Source organism: Syngnathus typhle, linkage group LG1 (genome assembly GCF_033458585.1).
Source record: "Syngnathus typhle isolate RoL2023-S1 ecotype Sweden linkage group LG1, RoL_Styp_1.0, whole genome shotgun sequence".
Classification (NCBI taxonomy): Eukaryota; Metazoa; Chordata; class Actinopteri; order Syngnathiformes; family Syngnathidae; genus Syngnathus; species Syngnathus typhle.
Window position 1 is genome coordinate 16,696,594 of NC_083738.1, and position 15,258 is coordinate 16,711,851.

At 39.7% G+C, this 15,258-nt stretch overlaps 3 protein-coding genes across 3 annotated transcripts; 2 read left to right on the forward strand and 1 right to left on the reverse strand.

Moving 5' to 3' along the window:
* Positions 1 to 2,404: 2,404 nt before the first annotated feature.
* nek12 (NIMA-related kinase 12) lies at positions 2,405 to 5,371 on the reverse strand. Its single transcript, XM_061271656.1, has 2 exons — positions 4,399 to 5,371; positions 2,405 to 3,078 (listed from the first exon to the last, which is right to left on the reverse strand). Exons 1-2 carry the CDS (start codon positions 5,369 to 5,371, stop codon positions 2,873 to 2,875), a joined length of 1,179 nt encoding a protein of 392 aa, XP_061127640.1. The 3' UTR covers positions 2,405 to 2,872.
* Positions 5,372 to 6,725: 1,354 nt separating this feature from the next.
* Positions 6,726 to 7,694, forward strand: pin4 (protein (peptidylprolyl cis/trans isomerase) NIMA-interacting, 4 (parvulin)). The gene is made up of 4 exons (XM_061280631.1): positions 6,726 to 6,881; positions 7,045 to 7,112; positions 7,187 to 7,306; positions 7,418 to 7,694. The coding sequence occupies exons 1-4, from the start codon at positions 6,845 to 6,847 to the stop codon at positions 7,574 to 7,576; spliced, it is 384 nt and encodes a 127-aa protein (XP_061136615.1). The 5' UTR covers positions 6,726 to 6,844; the 3' UTR covers positions 7,577 to 7,694.
* A 527-nt stretch (positions 7,695 to 8,221) lies between these two features.
* Positions 8,222 to 13,857, forward strand: faf2 (Fas associated factor family member 2). The gene is made up of 11 exons (XM_061275632.1): positions 8,222 to 8,354; positions 8,994 to 9,062; positions 9,478 to 9,612; positions 9,778 to 9,854; positions 9,932 to 10,070; positions 10,589 to 10,674; positions 10,830 to 10,921; positions 11,355 to 11,532; positions 11,911 to 12,082; positions 12,164 to 12,307; positions 12,848 to 13,857. Exons 1-11 carry the CDS (start codon positions 8,292 to 8,294, stop codon positions 13,028 to 13,030), a joined length of 1,338 nt encoding a protein of 445 aa, XP_061131616.1. The 5' UTR covers positions 8,222 to 8,291; the 3' UTR covers positions 13,031 to 13,857.
* Positions 13,858 to 15,258: the final 1,401 nt, after the last annotated feature.

A 15,258-nucleotide genomic window follows, 5' to 3' on the forward strand; every position in this document is an offset into this window, starting at 1 on the left:
CATACATCTCCGAATCATTTATTTCATCATTTTGCACATGTACCGTATTTTCTGGACTATGAGTCGAAGTTTGTATCATAGTTAAGCGCGACTTATACTCAGGAGCGACTTATATGTGAAATTATTCACACATTTTATATCACTTCACATGTTATTTTCACACTAAACTGGATGAGGGCGCTCTAGGCCTGTGGAATAATTGGAACTGCAACTGACGATGAGTCTGAAGTAAGCCACGTAAAAGTGGAAGCATCTTGTACTTCCGAGGTAAGCGGAGTTGTTTATAAGTGACACCAAGGATGCCAATTTAGTTGGATTTAATGATTTGGAGTGACACCGACGGTTCGATAAACTTGTTAGCATGTTATTTATTCTGTAGTTATTTGAATAACTCTTAATATGTTGCGTCAGGCACGTTCTCCGTTTCTCGTTCATGAATTTATGTAATGTTAGCATGTCAGCCTGTTGTTGCTTATTCATGTCTGTTCTTGGTGTTGGATTTTGTCAAATAAATTTCCTCCAAAAATGCGACTTATACTCCAGTGCGACTTATTTATGTGTTTTTTTCTTCTTTATTGTGCATTTTTTGCCTGGTGCGACTTATACTACCTAACCATTTGTTTTTTTTAACTCAGAAAACATTTTTAGCTAACTGTTTGTAAATTTATACTGCAAACAACTGCAATTAGATATATGCACTATCACAAACACGGTTATAAAGTTCTGCTATAATCATGGAGGTAAATGTGGTGCAAAGGTAACTTCTACCAGGACTCTTCAAAAGTACATTCTCATCCATTTGTCCCAAATTTGTTTCTTTAAAACAAAGTGATGATGAACAGCTTGTTTGGATAATCAACAATCAAGTATATGGTGGATCTACGGCCTCAAATGAAAAAACACTGTTTGAAAGACACTTCAAACAGGGAATGGAGATTAGTATGCAATTGCAAAACATGTTTTTATTGGTGTTTCTTGGTAACTCAAGGACTCAAGGGCTGGAAACGTGTTGTCAAGCAATGGTCTCATCAACTCCTGATGACCTTGGTGACCGCTTCTCATCACTAGAATAGTGAGAAAAGGAAATGACTGGCTGGTCAGTCAGTCCTAAAAATATTGTAAATGATGGATTACAAAATGATGACGATTGCTTCTACTTTAAATCTTCATACAAAAAAAAATGGCTCCCTCATAGCGTCACAAACTAATCATGGGAAACCCTCCAACTCTCATGTGTCACCATCACAGACAGGCTTTGTGTGGGAGTGGATGACCATAAGGGAAGATATGACTACCGTGAGTGGCGTTTGTATGGAATTCTGTTTCCATACAACGCACTCACGGTAGTATATCTTCCCCTTATGGTCATCCACTCCACACAAGCTGTCTGTGATGGAGACCAATCGAGCAGTTCCGGTAGGAGTTTCCCTGATTAGTCTTGAGCGCACTACTAACCAACTGAGCCATCTTAATATTTTTTTTCTTTTAGACATGAGAGTTGCATATACTTTTATGTAAAAGTGCAACAGATACTTATATTATTTGCAGAGACTAACTTGTTTTATTTGTGTACGTGTGTTTGACTAGCTAAATACAATTGTGTTGAATCCTATTCATGTACTTTTAGTGGCAAAGGACATTTTTCTGTTGCTTGAGTTGACTCGAGTTGACTGGATTCCATTTGTATCTGCAGTTGTGTTGGCTTTGGTACCAGTAAATACACCCCCTTCACATTTCACAAAATCATCCATGTTAGTTATGACAAGCTAATGAGAGCACACTTTCGAGCATGACATTTCCTGGCTTCCATTTTTTATTTAAATTGTTTCATAAAGGTAGAACAATCAGTTGAATGTCGATTACCTGCATGTTCAGGGGATCGACTTGTTGCTGAATGAGACGAAACTTGTTGACATGGTGAGTAATAATCAACGACTTGAGGTGTTACCAATAATCGATTAATTAACAACTACTGTAATTGGTTATTTTTTTAAATAATCAATGTTTGTGTATTTGCTGCACAACCAATTTGAAATAATGTCCTTTTTTGACAAAAGCGTGGAAATTAAAGCATGTTTCAGATTCATCAATTGATCAACAAAATGAATGACAAATGAATTAATTATTAAAATAATACTTAGCTGCAGCCATGTAAAATACAACATTGTGTACCATTAGCCTCATTAATGGGGTCAGAGAAGTGGAAACCTTACTGGAAATTACAGTTGTTTTTTATAATAAACGGGAATTCATGCAAATAGAAAGGAATAAACTATAAGAACTGAAAAAGTTGGTGCTTGTCTCATATTAGGGAATTTAACGTAAATATTGCAAAGTATACAAAATCTAGGCTGGCACAATCCTGACTAAAACTACCAGACTTCACCCTAGTACATTGGTAATGTTTTGTATAGATGTCTTTGGGCCTCAACAAAATGTTTACACTTGTGTTTGAAAATTTAGATTTATGCTCCAGAATTCTCATAGAAAGATTCCAGTTTTGTAAATTACCCATCCTAAATTCGTATCGAAATTTTGCAACTCTGCGGCCGTATCCGTATGCTGTAACATGTTTGCTTCGGTCCTCAACCTTTTCTCTGTGAGATCGTACATCGAGATGAATGATTATTTACTCCTCGTCGCAATACATCTAGAGTCAATGCACAAATGAATGTTTCATGCTTCACTTGCACCAACATATCGTGTGGTGTGTTTGGCTCCAACATTAGAACAACAACTATGCTGTCACATACATTCTGAAAAGAGCCTCTGAGCTCAAATGCCCTTTTTGCTCTATAGAACATAGTTTGAAACGCACGCACACACGCGCACACGCACACCAACACATCACAGTCTGTTCAAATGTGCATTTTTAGGCCTTCTCCTTTAAGGCCTTCAGTGTAACGAGCATTCCTCCAGCATCACAGAGCTGGAACTCAACCAGGGAATCATCGCAGTCAAGAGTGGAAGTGTGATTTCCATAAGCCACTTCTGCACACTTGTCCTCTTCCTCATCTTCCTCAAAATCATCCGGATATTCAATTTGGTCCGTAACATTCTGGCAAGACTGTGAAAACACTGTGAGAGAATAAGGATTAGTTTGTCAACGAAAAATGTAATAAATTGGAAATTTAAATCTAAGGTGGTTTGAGATTGTCAACAAAAAAAAATATGTAAATTTAAGGGGGTTTCAGATTTCAAGGAACATTTTCAGTATCTGTGCTTGTATTCAAATTAGGACTCTCGAAACACTGACATGGCATTTATGTAAATTGTGCGGTATGACAAAGCATACATCAGGGATGACTTTTTTTAATAGCACAGAGACGAACATTCTTGTTAGACAGACATAGTGTTGCAGTTTTGAGGAATTGGTAGTTTCGTACACATTTCCATTTCATTCGTCACATTTACGACAAGTGAATTTTTAGGTTAAGGTCACACATGCAAAACACCCCTGAAGGGAAGCTTTTAGTTTCTGTTGACACACTTTTGAGTTCCCCTTCAAAACCTCTTAGATCGTTTCCCTTGGGTAGCTTCTATTTCAGGGTTCAAAATTCAGAAAGCCAATTTTGAAGAATCATCCCCTCTCAAAAAATACTTGCTACGCAAATCTGAAAGCCATCAATTAATACACACAAATCTACACTTACAGGAAATAAGACAATAGATTTGTATACCGTTCACACATAGTGATGAGTCATACTTAATAAAATCGACATGCAAAGAGTTGTTGGGCTAGTTCATAAATTTCTCCTGGAATCAATAAACTTCATCTTACTGAGATATGGTGGACAATGTTTTTCCGACTAAATGAGATCACTGACTTGGGTGAGTGTGTTGTGGAAGCATCTGAATGGCTTAACTTCAACCCCATTCATGAATTTCCCATCCTCATTAAGTATCACAGGTGAGCTTCAGCTGACTTGAGGTGAGAGATGGGGCTCAGGTCATTTCATTATTTTTTGCAAATAAATAAAAACAAAAGTGCTAAAACAAACGATAATGAACGGAAACTACAATTTTACATTTTTATAACTACAGCAAAAATGTCTTTGCCAATAAATATGAGAAGAGTTTTAATGTATGCTGTATGGTATTACTGTATGTCTGCACAAAAGGAACAAGGCTGAGATGAGGAGGAGGATGATAAACCGTGTATGTGTTTTTATCTTTAACTCAAATTCCACACACACAATCTTATGCAGAATACCGTGTTTAGACTCGTGGGCCCCCATACATAGAACATATTGTTGTCCTCCATTTTATTTTTTACTTGACTTTGCTTTTGACTTTTAAGTGCAATGTATAGGAAAGTATTTTTTTGACATTTTACTTGATGTAAAAAAAAATCCAGAAACGCTGCCCTAAGCGTTTAAATGTTCCATTATCAATTACCGAGAAGCTCAGCAGAATGCGTCCTTGTTGATGAGAACGAATGTTGGCTCTGTTCCTCCAAAGGAGACAAACTTCGCTCCTCGTCCTCGTCAAAGTCGTCAGGGTAGAGGCAGCCACCAGCACAGGAATCCTCCTCCTCCACATCCGTATCGTTATTCAGCGTGTCGTTACGTTGAATATTCTGCAAGTGATCTTGCACAAAGAAGCTGTTAACTATACAGGCAGCACTGGGTCTGTTTTGGCGTTCAATGTTTAACATCCTTTGGATTAAAGAGGAAACATTTTGAGAGTAAAGTTCAGGCACCGGTTCGTACTCTCCTTTGGTGATCTTGTTTAAGAGACTGAGGAGGTTGCAGGCTACAAATGGAGGCGCGAGAGCACAGATCTCGTAGAGCAGGCAGCCCAGAGCCCAGATGTCACACTCGGAGCTGTAAGGAACATCCTGGCAGAGTTCCGGGCTTAGGTAGCAAGGAGTTCCCACACACGTGGAGGCCATGTCAGCTGTGCTCGTCATCATTCTGGATACTCCAAAGTCACCCAACTTCACCACGTCTTGTTTTGTTAGCAACACATTTGAGGTTTTGATGTCCCTGTGAAGTATTTTAACTTCATGTATGTAACTCACAGCCAGAGCGAGCTGCACAAACCATCCCATAATAGTACTCTCTGCGAAGAAGTCGCTAGGTTTCCTCTCTTTGACTCTGTCATCTAATGTCCCGCCATCACAGTAGTCCATCACAATATAAATAAAGCTGTCATCAGGGCTCACGAAAGCCTCATTGCAGTTCACTATGTGAGGCTGCTTCAGTTTCCTAATGATCTCCGCCTCTTGAAGAATAGCCCTCCGTGTCCGAGCGCTCTCCAGTTTGATTCTCTTGACTGCATGTAGCCTCTCCGACTCAACGTGTCTCATCAGGAAAACTTCTCCTGATGCTCCTCGGCCCAAACACATCACCTTCTCGTACTTGTCCATTGTCTCAAGTAAAACCGTTGGGCCATCTGCCCTATTACAAGATTACTGCATGGGAAGGTCTTTTGTGTTGTAGTTGCTATGGAGACCAGACGCTTTGAAAACTGAGAGGTTCCTTTGTGTTGTGTTGATAACTGTTTATGAGGTTTAATTATTTGTATCCCTCTTAAAAGTTGAATCTTTTAGTGTGCTTTTGGCTCATAATCATTCATTTTATGTATCTTGTGTGTTTCAAAAGAGTAAACGTTATATCCAGAACAACAACTATAAATGCCACACTTTAATGATTTATTTTAGGTTGTTTCTAGGTCCAACGCTTTTCAGTATTGTAAATGAATTTTTGTGACAACCCGAACAATACAATAGCTAATTAGTTATTAGTTATTGTCAAATATATATTGCCAGATGTAGTTGAGCAAATATAAAACAATGTAGATAAGCACCTGAACTCCCAGAAAATGTTGTATTACAAAATGCATAAATATATAATGAATAAATATAAAATTATGTGGAATAATATGGAATGATATTGAATGATGTGGAATGATGTTGGTGGAAAAAGTGCAATATGTAGATGTGGAATGATATGACTTTCCCTAAAGCAGTGCTTCTCAAATAGTGGGGCGGGCCCCCCTGGGGGGGCGTAGTGCGATACCAAGGGGGGCGCGGGAACATGTTTTTCTTTTGGCTGTATTAGATTAAAGCAGTGCTTCTCAAATAGGGGGGCGCGGTGCTATACCTGGGGGGGCGCGTGTGACCCTGGGGAACAGGCTTTTTTTTTGGCAGTACTAGAATAAAGTGTAATTGCGCCTTAACTACAGCAGGGGGCAGTGGCGCTCTCATTGTTACTTCTGTGACGTTTGCGACAGTGCAACATTTTACGACTTACAAGACAAGTTAGGATAGTCACGGTGGGGAGGGGGGGGCGCGAATAGTTTTCTTCTTGCTAGGGGGGGGCGTAACAGAAAATAATTGAGAAGCACTGCCCTAAAGGATATTAAATGATGTGGAATTATTATCTAATGATGTTGGGAATTTTTGGGTAAAAACGTAGGATTGCGGGAACACTGTAATTGTAGAAATAAAAAGTCCGCATGGTGTGGATTTTTGGAATATGTCGAATTTGGAATGATGAAGAAACATGTCGGAAAGAATGAGTAGAATTTAAATTATGAACAATAAAATGCATTCACATAATTATCTTTTAGTTTTTGGGTAAATTAGTGATCAGGTTAGGAGGGTTATAATGCCACAGAATAAAATCATTCAAATGTTAAGCAAACAATATTTGGTGTCAAATACATTGTACACTAGAGGGCAGAATAAACATGAACTGGCTTTAAAGTAGCAATGTCTCGCCGTAGAAGAAGACTCGTCCACTGCGCACGCGCAAACAAGATAAAGCATGAACCTGTACTCAAAAGTGTTGTTTACATCTTTCTCGCTAGTTTAAATTTTACCGAACAGTCTCTTGAAATGCCACCAAAGGGCAAAGGTGGTAAGGGTGCCAAAGGTTCGTGCCCACCTAGTTGTGCATTTTTTCTTAAAATGTAAATGTGTCTTTATAGCGACGTTAGCCTACTACTGCACCAGATCGCATGATATTAGTTCTTATTGCAGCAATATTATTATTATCATTGTTATATATTATCGTCATTTCGGAATATTGTGCTCAGGAGGTGCATCGGGAAGTGCAGAAGCTGAGAAGAAGGAGAAGACACCAAAAGGAGGCACTGCTGTCAAGGTTTGAAATCTCATTGCTCTGTCTATTTACTTGGGTAACCTAAGACAAAGTAGTCACATGTACATTTTCTCCAGGTTCGCCACATCCTCTGCGAAAAACATGGAAAATGCATGGAGGCCATGGAGAAATTGAAAGCGGGAGTTCGTTTCAGCGAAGTCGCATCACAATACAGTGAAGACAAAGCGAGACAAGGAGTAAGACCATCCTTAATTCAAGTCATTCCTTTGAATTAACTGCTATACCGAGTTTCGTATTGTGCCAATTCATGTCTTTCCACTGTTTTAGCTGTTTCATGTTTTGGACAGGGTGATCTAGGTTGGATGACGCGAGGATCCATGGTTGGACCTTTCCAAGAGGCTGCCTTCAACTTGGCTGTCTCTTCCATGGATAAGCCTGTTTACACAGACCCCCCTGTCAAGACCAAATTTGGTTATCACATCATAATGGTGGAAGGAAAAAAGTAATGAGGCACAACAATAAATTGGGACATTCAGTTTTACACTGTGCTCTATTGTGAATGTTATTACTCCAGACTCCTTGAGGCAGTGGGAATGAAATTAAATAACTAGTTTATTTCTGTTATTTGTACACTTCCCCATCATTTTTTTCAAGTAGTGAGTTAATATGTAGGAAAGCCCATTAAAGGTATGAGGCTGCTTTTGATGGACAATATTAAAGTTGGAAGGTCACACACAATATGAAATGAGTGAGTCGAGCCGATCACTTATCGTCTGGCTATGACGAATGCATGTCAGTGCCCAAGAAATATCATAATAATGTATCACATGTAAAAAGAAAACCTGTTTTGACTGAGGTTCCCTGTTTGAATCTCAGCTCTGGCCATCCTGTGTGGAGTATGTGAATGATTGTTCATATGTGCCCTGTGACTGGCGACAAGTTCTGGTTGAAGTCTGGCTTTCGCCCAACTCAGTTATGAAAGGTTTTAGTGACCCTGACGAGGTTAAGTGATGGTGCAAATTGATGGATACAATTTTCGTGTATTTGTCGCATTGGAAAAAATATCAAAAACATTTTTGACACACGAGTTTCCTCGGGTTGATTTGCGGTTAGTGGGAAAGTTCTGTCATCCAGGCCGCTAGGTGTCAGCAGCGTGTTCTCGAGTTCAGCGAATTCCTGCTTTGACGTTGCCGAGCCTGGCTAGGTGATTGGCGAGCTAAGATGGCGGCGCCAGACGAGCCTGAATTATCGCAGGCGCAGAACGAAAAACTCATACATTTTCAGGTAAACGACGTCTAATACACGATCCAAAGCCACTTTGTTTGCGGGATCATGCAATGGGGTGTCCCCGTCGAGCAGCAACTAGCACCGTCGGGCCAAACTGTCAGTGCTACTTCACACAGACAACTTCGATATTGGTCAACTTCAGAGCTAACGTTGGTACCTAAGCTAGCATTAGCTTGCATATCTTACAAGTTAGCCCATTTTAAAGAGGGCTTAGTTGATTTGAATCGCAGACGATCGATTGTCTTTATCAGAGACACCGACGTAATGCCCTGGTGCCAATTAAACACTAGTTTGGACTTGCTTTTCTCAGATCCTGGCTCTGGTTTCACTACATCGCCGTCTCCTTGTTTTCGATGAGTGCAGTTTATCACTATAGTCAGCGTCGAGCTGTCACTAAAGTTTTGACACATGTCTTTAAAGTCATTTCTGGCCATTTCCAATGTCATTATAATGAAAATGATCCAACGCAATCCTTTAATCCGCCGTCGTACCATAGTCCCGTTTCCTTGATGGGCAGTTCGAGAACTAGCATCTCCTTAGCTAACTTGCGTGTTGCTGCTTTGTGATAGAAATGTTGTTTGATGTTAATTTTGTAGTTTGTGAAGTACCGTTTGGCGTTTATTCTGTTTCTGACAGGATCTTACTGGCTGGGAATCAATCGATCAATGTCGACGCACATTAGAGCAGCATAACTGGAACATTGAGGTAGGTAACCTGTCAAAGCTTTCATTTACTGACAAGTCACACATTTGCCCACACCACGTATATGTGAGCCACAAACATCAAACATTTGGCCTTTACAAAGATATTAATGTTCAATGTTGTAAATCTAAATTATTGTGGCTGCAGTTAGGCCTGGTACAGATATGCACTGGAACAACTCGCGTTCATAGAGTTTAAGACATTCACTTTTTTTTAAAATATAGCCTCAAATACATGTACTGTATGCTATTTTAAACACCACATCCAATGAACAAGCAGTAGCAGAGATTTGAGTGTGACCAATGAGGATAATCCTGCCATTGGGGGTCATAGTTCCCCCCCCCCATGTTCCTGAACTTTTTGTGCGTTTTCTTGTAAGGAGCCATAATTGATTTGGATTTTTTTTTTTGTCTTTCAGGCTGCAGTACAAGATAGGATCAATGAGGAGGAAGGAGTGCCCAGAGTATTCAACCCCCAGCCATCTAGACCATTAGAGGTCAACACAACAGACCACAGAGTATATAGTTATATTGTCTCCCGGCCACAACCCAGGGTAGGTCTGGCGTCTTTTATTGGAAAATATGACTCTTTATTGCTTTTATACAAATAAGTCTCTGGAGTGCCCATCAAGTCCAAAATTAAACACCCTGATAAGATTTCCAAATGAAAGTGTTTGCGTGTTTGTCCACTCATGGATTTAATTGGCTTTATATTTCAGGGTTTGCTGGGATGGAGTTATTACTTGATCATGCTACCTTTCAGATTTACATATTACACACTTCTGGACATATTCAGGTAAGAAGAATCGCCTATTGACATGCATCTGGGGCTTGTGGAAATGTCACAAAGAGGCGCTATCTTTTGTCTTCCAGATTTGCGCTGCGGTTTGTGAGGCCGAACCCCCGTGGTCGTGTTACAGACCCCGTTGGGGATGTTGTTTCATTTATTCATAGTTTTGAGGAAAAGTACGGTCGCTCACATCCTGTTTTTTACCAGGGAGCGTACAGCCAGGTGAGTTCAGAGATTTGCTTGCTCGAGTAATTGTTTGCCACTTGCTCAGAATTGTTAAGAATTTTGTCAATTGTAGGGGTGAACAGTTACTTAAATTTTCATTGACATCGCAATGTAGTAGAATGCAAATTTCAAATAGCAAAGGCTACAAATTTGAAAAACACATACCAACCTTTCTTTCATTTTGTTCGTTCATCGTTTGAATCTCCATATTTCGTTCATTTTATAGTGTCTAGAGAAGTTCCAAACTTTAGAAGTGCAGTCCGTGTTTACATCCCATTATTTGAAAATTGCAAAGTTGAAGTGATAATGCCACAGTTTTGTTTGCTTTACTGTTGGAATATTTACTGACTTGTTTACACCACACTTGTTTGGGAGAATTCTGTGAAACTGTGGTAGTGAACGCTTAAAAGACTGCAAGTACGTTAACATTAAGTATATAAACTGTCTTGGCCTAGAAAATCCTATTGTTAAGTCTCATACCATTTTATAATGACTTCTCCTCTATATGTTGACAGGCATTAAATGATGCCAAACGAGAGCTCCGCTACCTTTTAGTGTACCTTCATGGAGATGATCATCAAGACACTGATGAGTTTTGCCGGTACGTGTCTTGATTCTTATTCCAGTTTCCATCAAAAGAACGCTTGTGTCTCATGTGCTTGTTAGCGTTTTGCTGTCTCCAAAGGTTCTAACAGCACATGAACCTTTTTGATTTTTAAGAAGAGGTTAATTTTGTGCTCCTCTGTTACTCTGTAGCTCCACATTATGTACAGAAGAGGTGGTAACCTTCGTCAACACTCGAATGCTGTTCTGGGCCTGCTCAACAAGCAAGCCTGAGGGCTACAGAGGTAAACAAATGGTCCTATTTTACTCAACACTCAGTAGCAATAATGACGGTGTGTTGTTTTCAGTTGGGGACAAAGGGAAGTATGAATCTGGGAAAGTGTGTTCTTGGTTTTGCTACTGTTCCTCAAAGTATCTGAGTCGGAATCAGTACACTTCTCCTCCACTATAAACTCCAAACATAATAATAACAGGCCCTTGTGACCAAAATTAGGCAACATATGAAAATGCGACAACAACAAAAAAGACAAACTACTTGTTGTAGGACTTGGCCTGTTACACATTTGTGCCAATTGTAGAAAATGAGGTGAAATTTACAGACAAGGTTGACATGTTTTAAAACGTCCCCGATGTGTGTTCATGTCTTATTTTCACAGCGACAATATCAACTGCAAGTCGCAGTGTCACCTCCTAAGTGCTTTTGTCCATTCCGTTTAGTTTCCCAAGCGTTGCGCGAGAACACTTATCCATTCCTGGCCATGATCATGCTGAAGGACCGCAAGATGACAGTCGTCGGCCGCCTTGAGGGTCTCATCCAGCCCGGGGACTTTGTCAGTCAGCTCACCTTCATTATGGATGCCAACGAAACATACCTGACATCTGAGCGCCTTGAACGGTACTGACAAAAGCGCCACAACTCGTACGACTCTGTGCAAGAGTTGAAAGCGCAACTTTCAGACGCATGCTTTTACTTGAATCGGGTAATGTAAAGTAGACATGAGATAGGACTGCGAATGGGCAAACCACAATGGAGGGGTTTTTACTGTATTTCAAACTGAATTCTAGTTTGAACCTCATGTTTATGATGAGGGTTGTTTCAAAAAGCTGCTAGAGTGACAACGCTTAATGTATGTAATATGTGTATGTATGTATAGGTACTGTATAAAATAAAATAAAATAAAATAAAATACTGCCTCTACAATATAGGTTAGGTGCAAAAGATGAACCGCGTCAAAGCAAGGATTCACTGTGGGTGAATGTTTTATGTTTTCAGAGAGGAGAGGAGTCAGACCCAAGCACTAAGAGAACAGCAAGACATGGCGTACCGTATCTCCCTTCTTGCCGACCAGGAGAAGGACCGAAAGAAGCGGGAAGAGGAGGAGCAACGGAGGCAAGAGGAGGAGAAGGTCCGGCAGTGCGTTCTCGCAGAAGAGAGGAGACGACGAGTGAGTCTCACTGTGTACATCATGACTCATAAGGTCAATTAAACGAACAGTCCGGGTCACACTACTATCGTTTTTCACCAGACACTGGAAGAGGAGAAGGAGAGGAAGTCTGAATGTCTCCCACCGGAGCCGCTTGCGGACGATCCAGAAAGTGTCAAAATAGTGTTCAAGCTGCCCAATGACACGCGGGTGGAAAGACGATTCCTCTTTGGGCAGTCACTTACAGTGAGTCCACACTCGGGGGCATGTCTTTTGTGTATGCCAAAGCTGGACCCAGTACTTAAGAATCTTTTTATTTTTTTATTTAATACTTCATGTTCGCAACCTAGTTTGAATTAACCACTTGACAGTCATGCAAACAAAAAAAAAAGTTTATACCTTTGAATTTATAAGTGTGGAACTGCCATTGTAGAGTAAAATTGTAATTATATGATTTTTTTAAATATTTGCAGTTAATGATTTCTGTTCTGTATATTTTTCCATAATCTCATGGGTTTTTGACTTTGGCGTGCATGGCCAATGAAGAGCAACCACGTTATCAGCATTATCAAGCCTCGTATTATGTACTAGAAAGTTTTCTTAATCGTTCCAAATTCTCAAGGTTGTGAACAAAAATCTTGTCTGTGGTATGTCATATTTATTTTCAATTAATTTTTCAATTTCCTGAAACATAGTTACAAGATGGCCCACGTTTTATTTCAAGTCTGTTGTTAATGTCTTTAATGCAATATATATCATGTATTCATTCCATTTTTACTTTCTCAGGTAATCTATGACTTCCTGTTCTCCTTGAAAGAAAGCCCGGAGAAGTTTCAGATTGTCACCAATTTTCCTCGCCGGGTGCTACCCTGCCTTCCGACCGAGGAGCAGCCCAACCCTCCCACGCTGAAAGAGGCAGGACTTAGTCGTTCCGAGGTCCTTTTTGTTCAGGATCTTACGGACGATTAAAACATAACACCACAAACAAACAAAAAGACCTCAAGCCACTTCTGTGTGGGAACATCTGTACTCCCCCTGTTTTTTTTTGTTCTTTTTGGTTGAATGGCCACGATGGGATCATTGAGTAAAAATCTGGACTAATGTAAAACTCCCCTTGGGCAGGGTTCCCAGTAGCCTGGAAAGTCTTGGATTTTATTAAATAAATATTTCTTGAAGTTCTTCCTCGAGCACTTTCCACCCTCGGAAGTCTCATCATGTGTATCAGATGCTTGTTTATCTTGTCTTTACCCACAACTCCAGTAGTAATTGAAGAGGCTGGTGAGTCCTCCACTTAGAAAGTACTCATAACAAGTAGCTGAACCTCTCGCTTAACCAGATGCATGACCAAAATGACCTTAGAGTACCTATTGATCTACTGGGAAACGAAGACTTTCGAAAGCCTTAGCTTTGTTTTACTATTGTAAAAAAACGTTTGGCAGATGGACACCTGAGTTTACTTTTTTTAACCTCTACATGAATCATTAGATGGAGCAAGATTTAGACTTAAACGTAACATGGGAACCCTGTTTTAAACGAGTGACCTGTACGTAAGTGTTCATAAACATGGAAGCCACCCCCCCCCCCAATTCATCTGTGTCATTAAATGACCAGATGCATGCTGGCTGTACAAAGCAGGCTGAAGTTTCACAGAAGGGGCCACGGCTTTTTTCATGTGGCATGCTCTGCTAGTGTGCCATCATCAACGCTTTGTTTGTAATCTCCGAATAAGCTCTTGTAAAAATGTAATTTCCCCCCAACTATAAATTTAAAATAAAATTAAATGTGGGTTTATTGAACACTTGTGGTTGTTGTCACAGTTTGAAATGAAAGAAGCATCATATTTGTATATGTAATACATTTATTAGTGAACAACCCTCTCCGATCAGCAACAACAATTAAAAAAAATATGATTGCACTACTTGGTAAAGCATAACTAGCAACTTTCATTTAAAAAAAGTACAAATCTTAAAAAGTTCAAACAGTATACAGATGCATATAATACACTAACTAGTTCATGTTAAATGCTACAAACAATGATTCCAATGGAATGAAAAATCAAAACAACCATTTCCTCTAAGTAATATATATATATGTGTGTAAATATATATATTAGTTTCCGTCCCCCCCGCAATACAAACATGGAGAAATGAGGTAACTGTAAATGTGCAAGTACCAAAGCAAAAATATATTTGCCTAACACACAACACGTGCCCCTGGCTCTGTTGGTGGGTGGGCTGAGGACCCCCTTTAACCACCAGGGAGGGTAAGAACAGTAAACCAAGATCCCACCACAGCCAAAAAAAGAAAACAATCATAGGTAAACCTTAAATGGCATCTATAAAGCAATCAATCACAAATCCAACAATTTTTAGCTGCTTATTGGAACACTTGCTTTTTTTTTTTGCACCAGACAAGATGTGAGATTATTGAAGAAAGTTAACAGAAAGACTACAAGACTCTATTCTGTGTTGTCTTAATCATAAACTGCTTCAGTGGGAGGTTGTTTTTTTTTCCTCAGTGGGGTGGCTAGATAATGTCAATTTATTAGATACTCCCAAAAATAAGCGCTAATATCAAACATGAAATACGTGTGAACAATACATTTTAAGATATTGATACACTGAGCGCAAGTGCCCAAGAGGCAGGTACAGTACTACACTGGCATATGTATGACAACACTTAATTTTTTTTGAAACCCTTAAACTATAATTATAATGATTTCCACTGGGCTATTAGTATAACATGCTTTAAGAATACATGAGATCCATGACAAACTTTTGCATTCACGCAAGTGAGTTTTTGTAGCTAAAAGCAAAACATCTAGCACCTTGTCACTATGGCTTTTTGATCAAACTACAGTAGTCTCAGAGCAGGTTGTTTTCAGTCATTAGGGCAAGAACAGTAACACAACGCATGTTAAGAATTGATGGATCCAATCCATTTTTTTTTCTCACAACAAAATGAAGTTAGCGCAATAAAATCTTGTAGTCATTCAGTTCTATTATTAGAAATATGTGCAGTACAATGCATGGCAGTTATCAGCTGAGCGATAAGATCCAAACCTCCAGAAGCCGACTTGGAATTGGATGACAAGCATGCATATTGTGCGCCGGTAAATAGGTCCCCAGCAAATTTGAAGCTGTCCTTCACGCGCTTGCCCGCCTCTCTTTCTCTCTCGCTCTGTCTTTTTTTGTAAG

Bases quoted from the DNA above. Each gene is read 5' to 3' on its own strand.
- nek12 (XM_061271656.1), bottom strand. From the start codon at position 5,371: ATGGACAAGTACGAGAAGGTGATGTGTTTGGGCCGAGGAGCATCAGGA. The intron at 3,079-4,398 runs GTAATTGATAAT...ATTCTCTCACAG, and splicing joins GCATTCTGCTGAGCTTCTCG to TGTTTTCACAGTCTTGCCAG.
- pin4 (XM_061280631.1), top strand. From the start codon at position 6,845: ATGCCACCAAAGGGCAAAGGTGGTAAGGGTGCCAAAG. The intron at 7,113-7,186 runs GTTTGAAATCTC...CATTTTCTCCAG, and splicing joins AAGGAGGCACTGCTGTCAAG to GTTCGCCACATCCTCTGCGA. The intron at 7,307-7,417 runs GTAAGACCATCC...TGTTTTGGACAG, and splicing joins AAGACAAAGCGAGACAAGGA to GGTGATCTAGGTTGGATGAC.
- faf2 (XM_061275632.1), top strand. From the start codon at position 8,292: ATGGCGGCGCCAGACGAGCCTGAATTATCGCAGGCGCAGAACGAAAAA. The intron at 10,071-10,588 runs GTGAGTTCAGAG...ATATGTTGACAG, and splicing joins ACCAGGGAGCGTACAGCCAG to GCATTAAATGATGCCAAACG. The intron at 12,083-12,163 runs GTGAGTCTCACT...GTTTTTCACCAG, and splicing joins CAGAAGAGAGGAGACGACGA to ACACTGGAAGAGGAGAAGGA.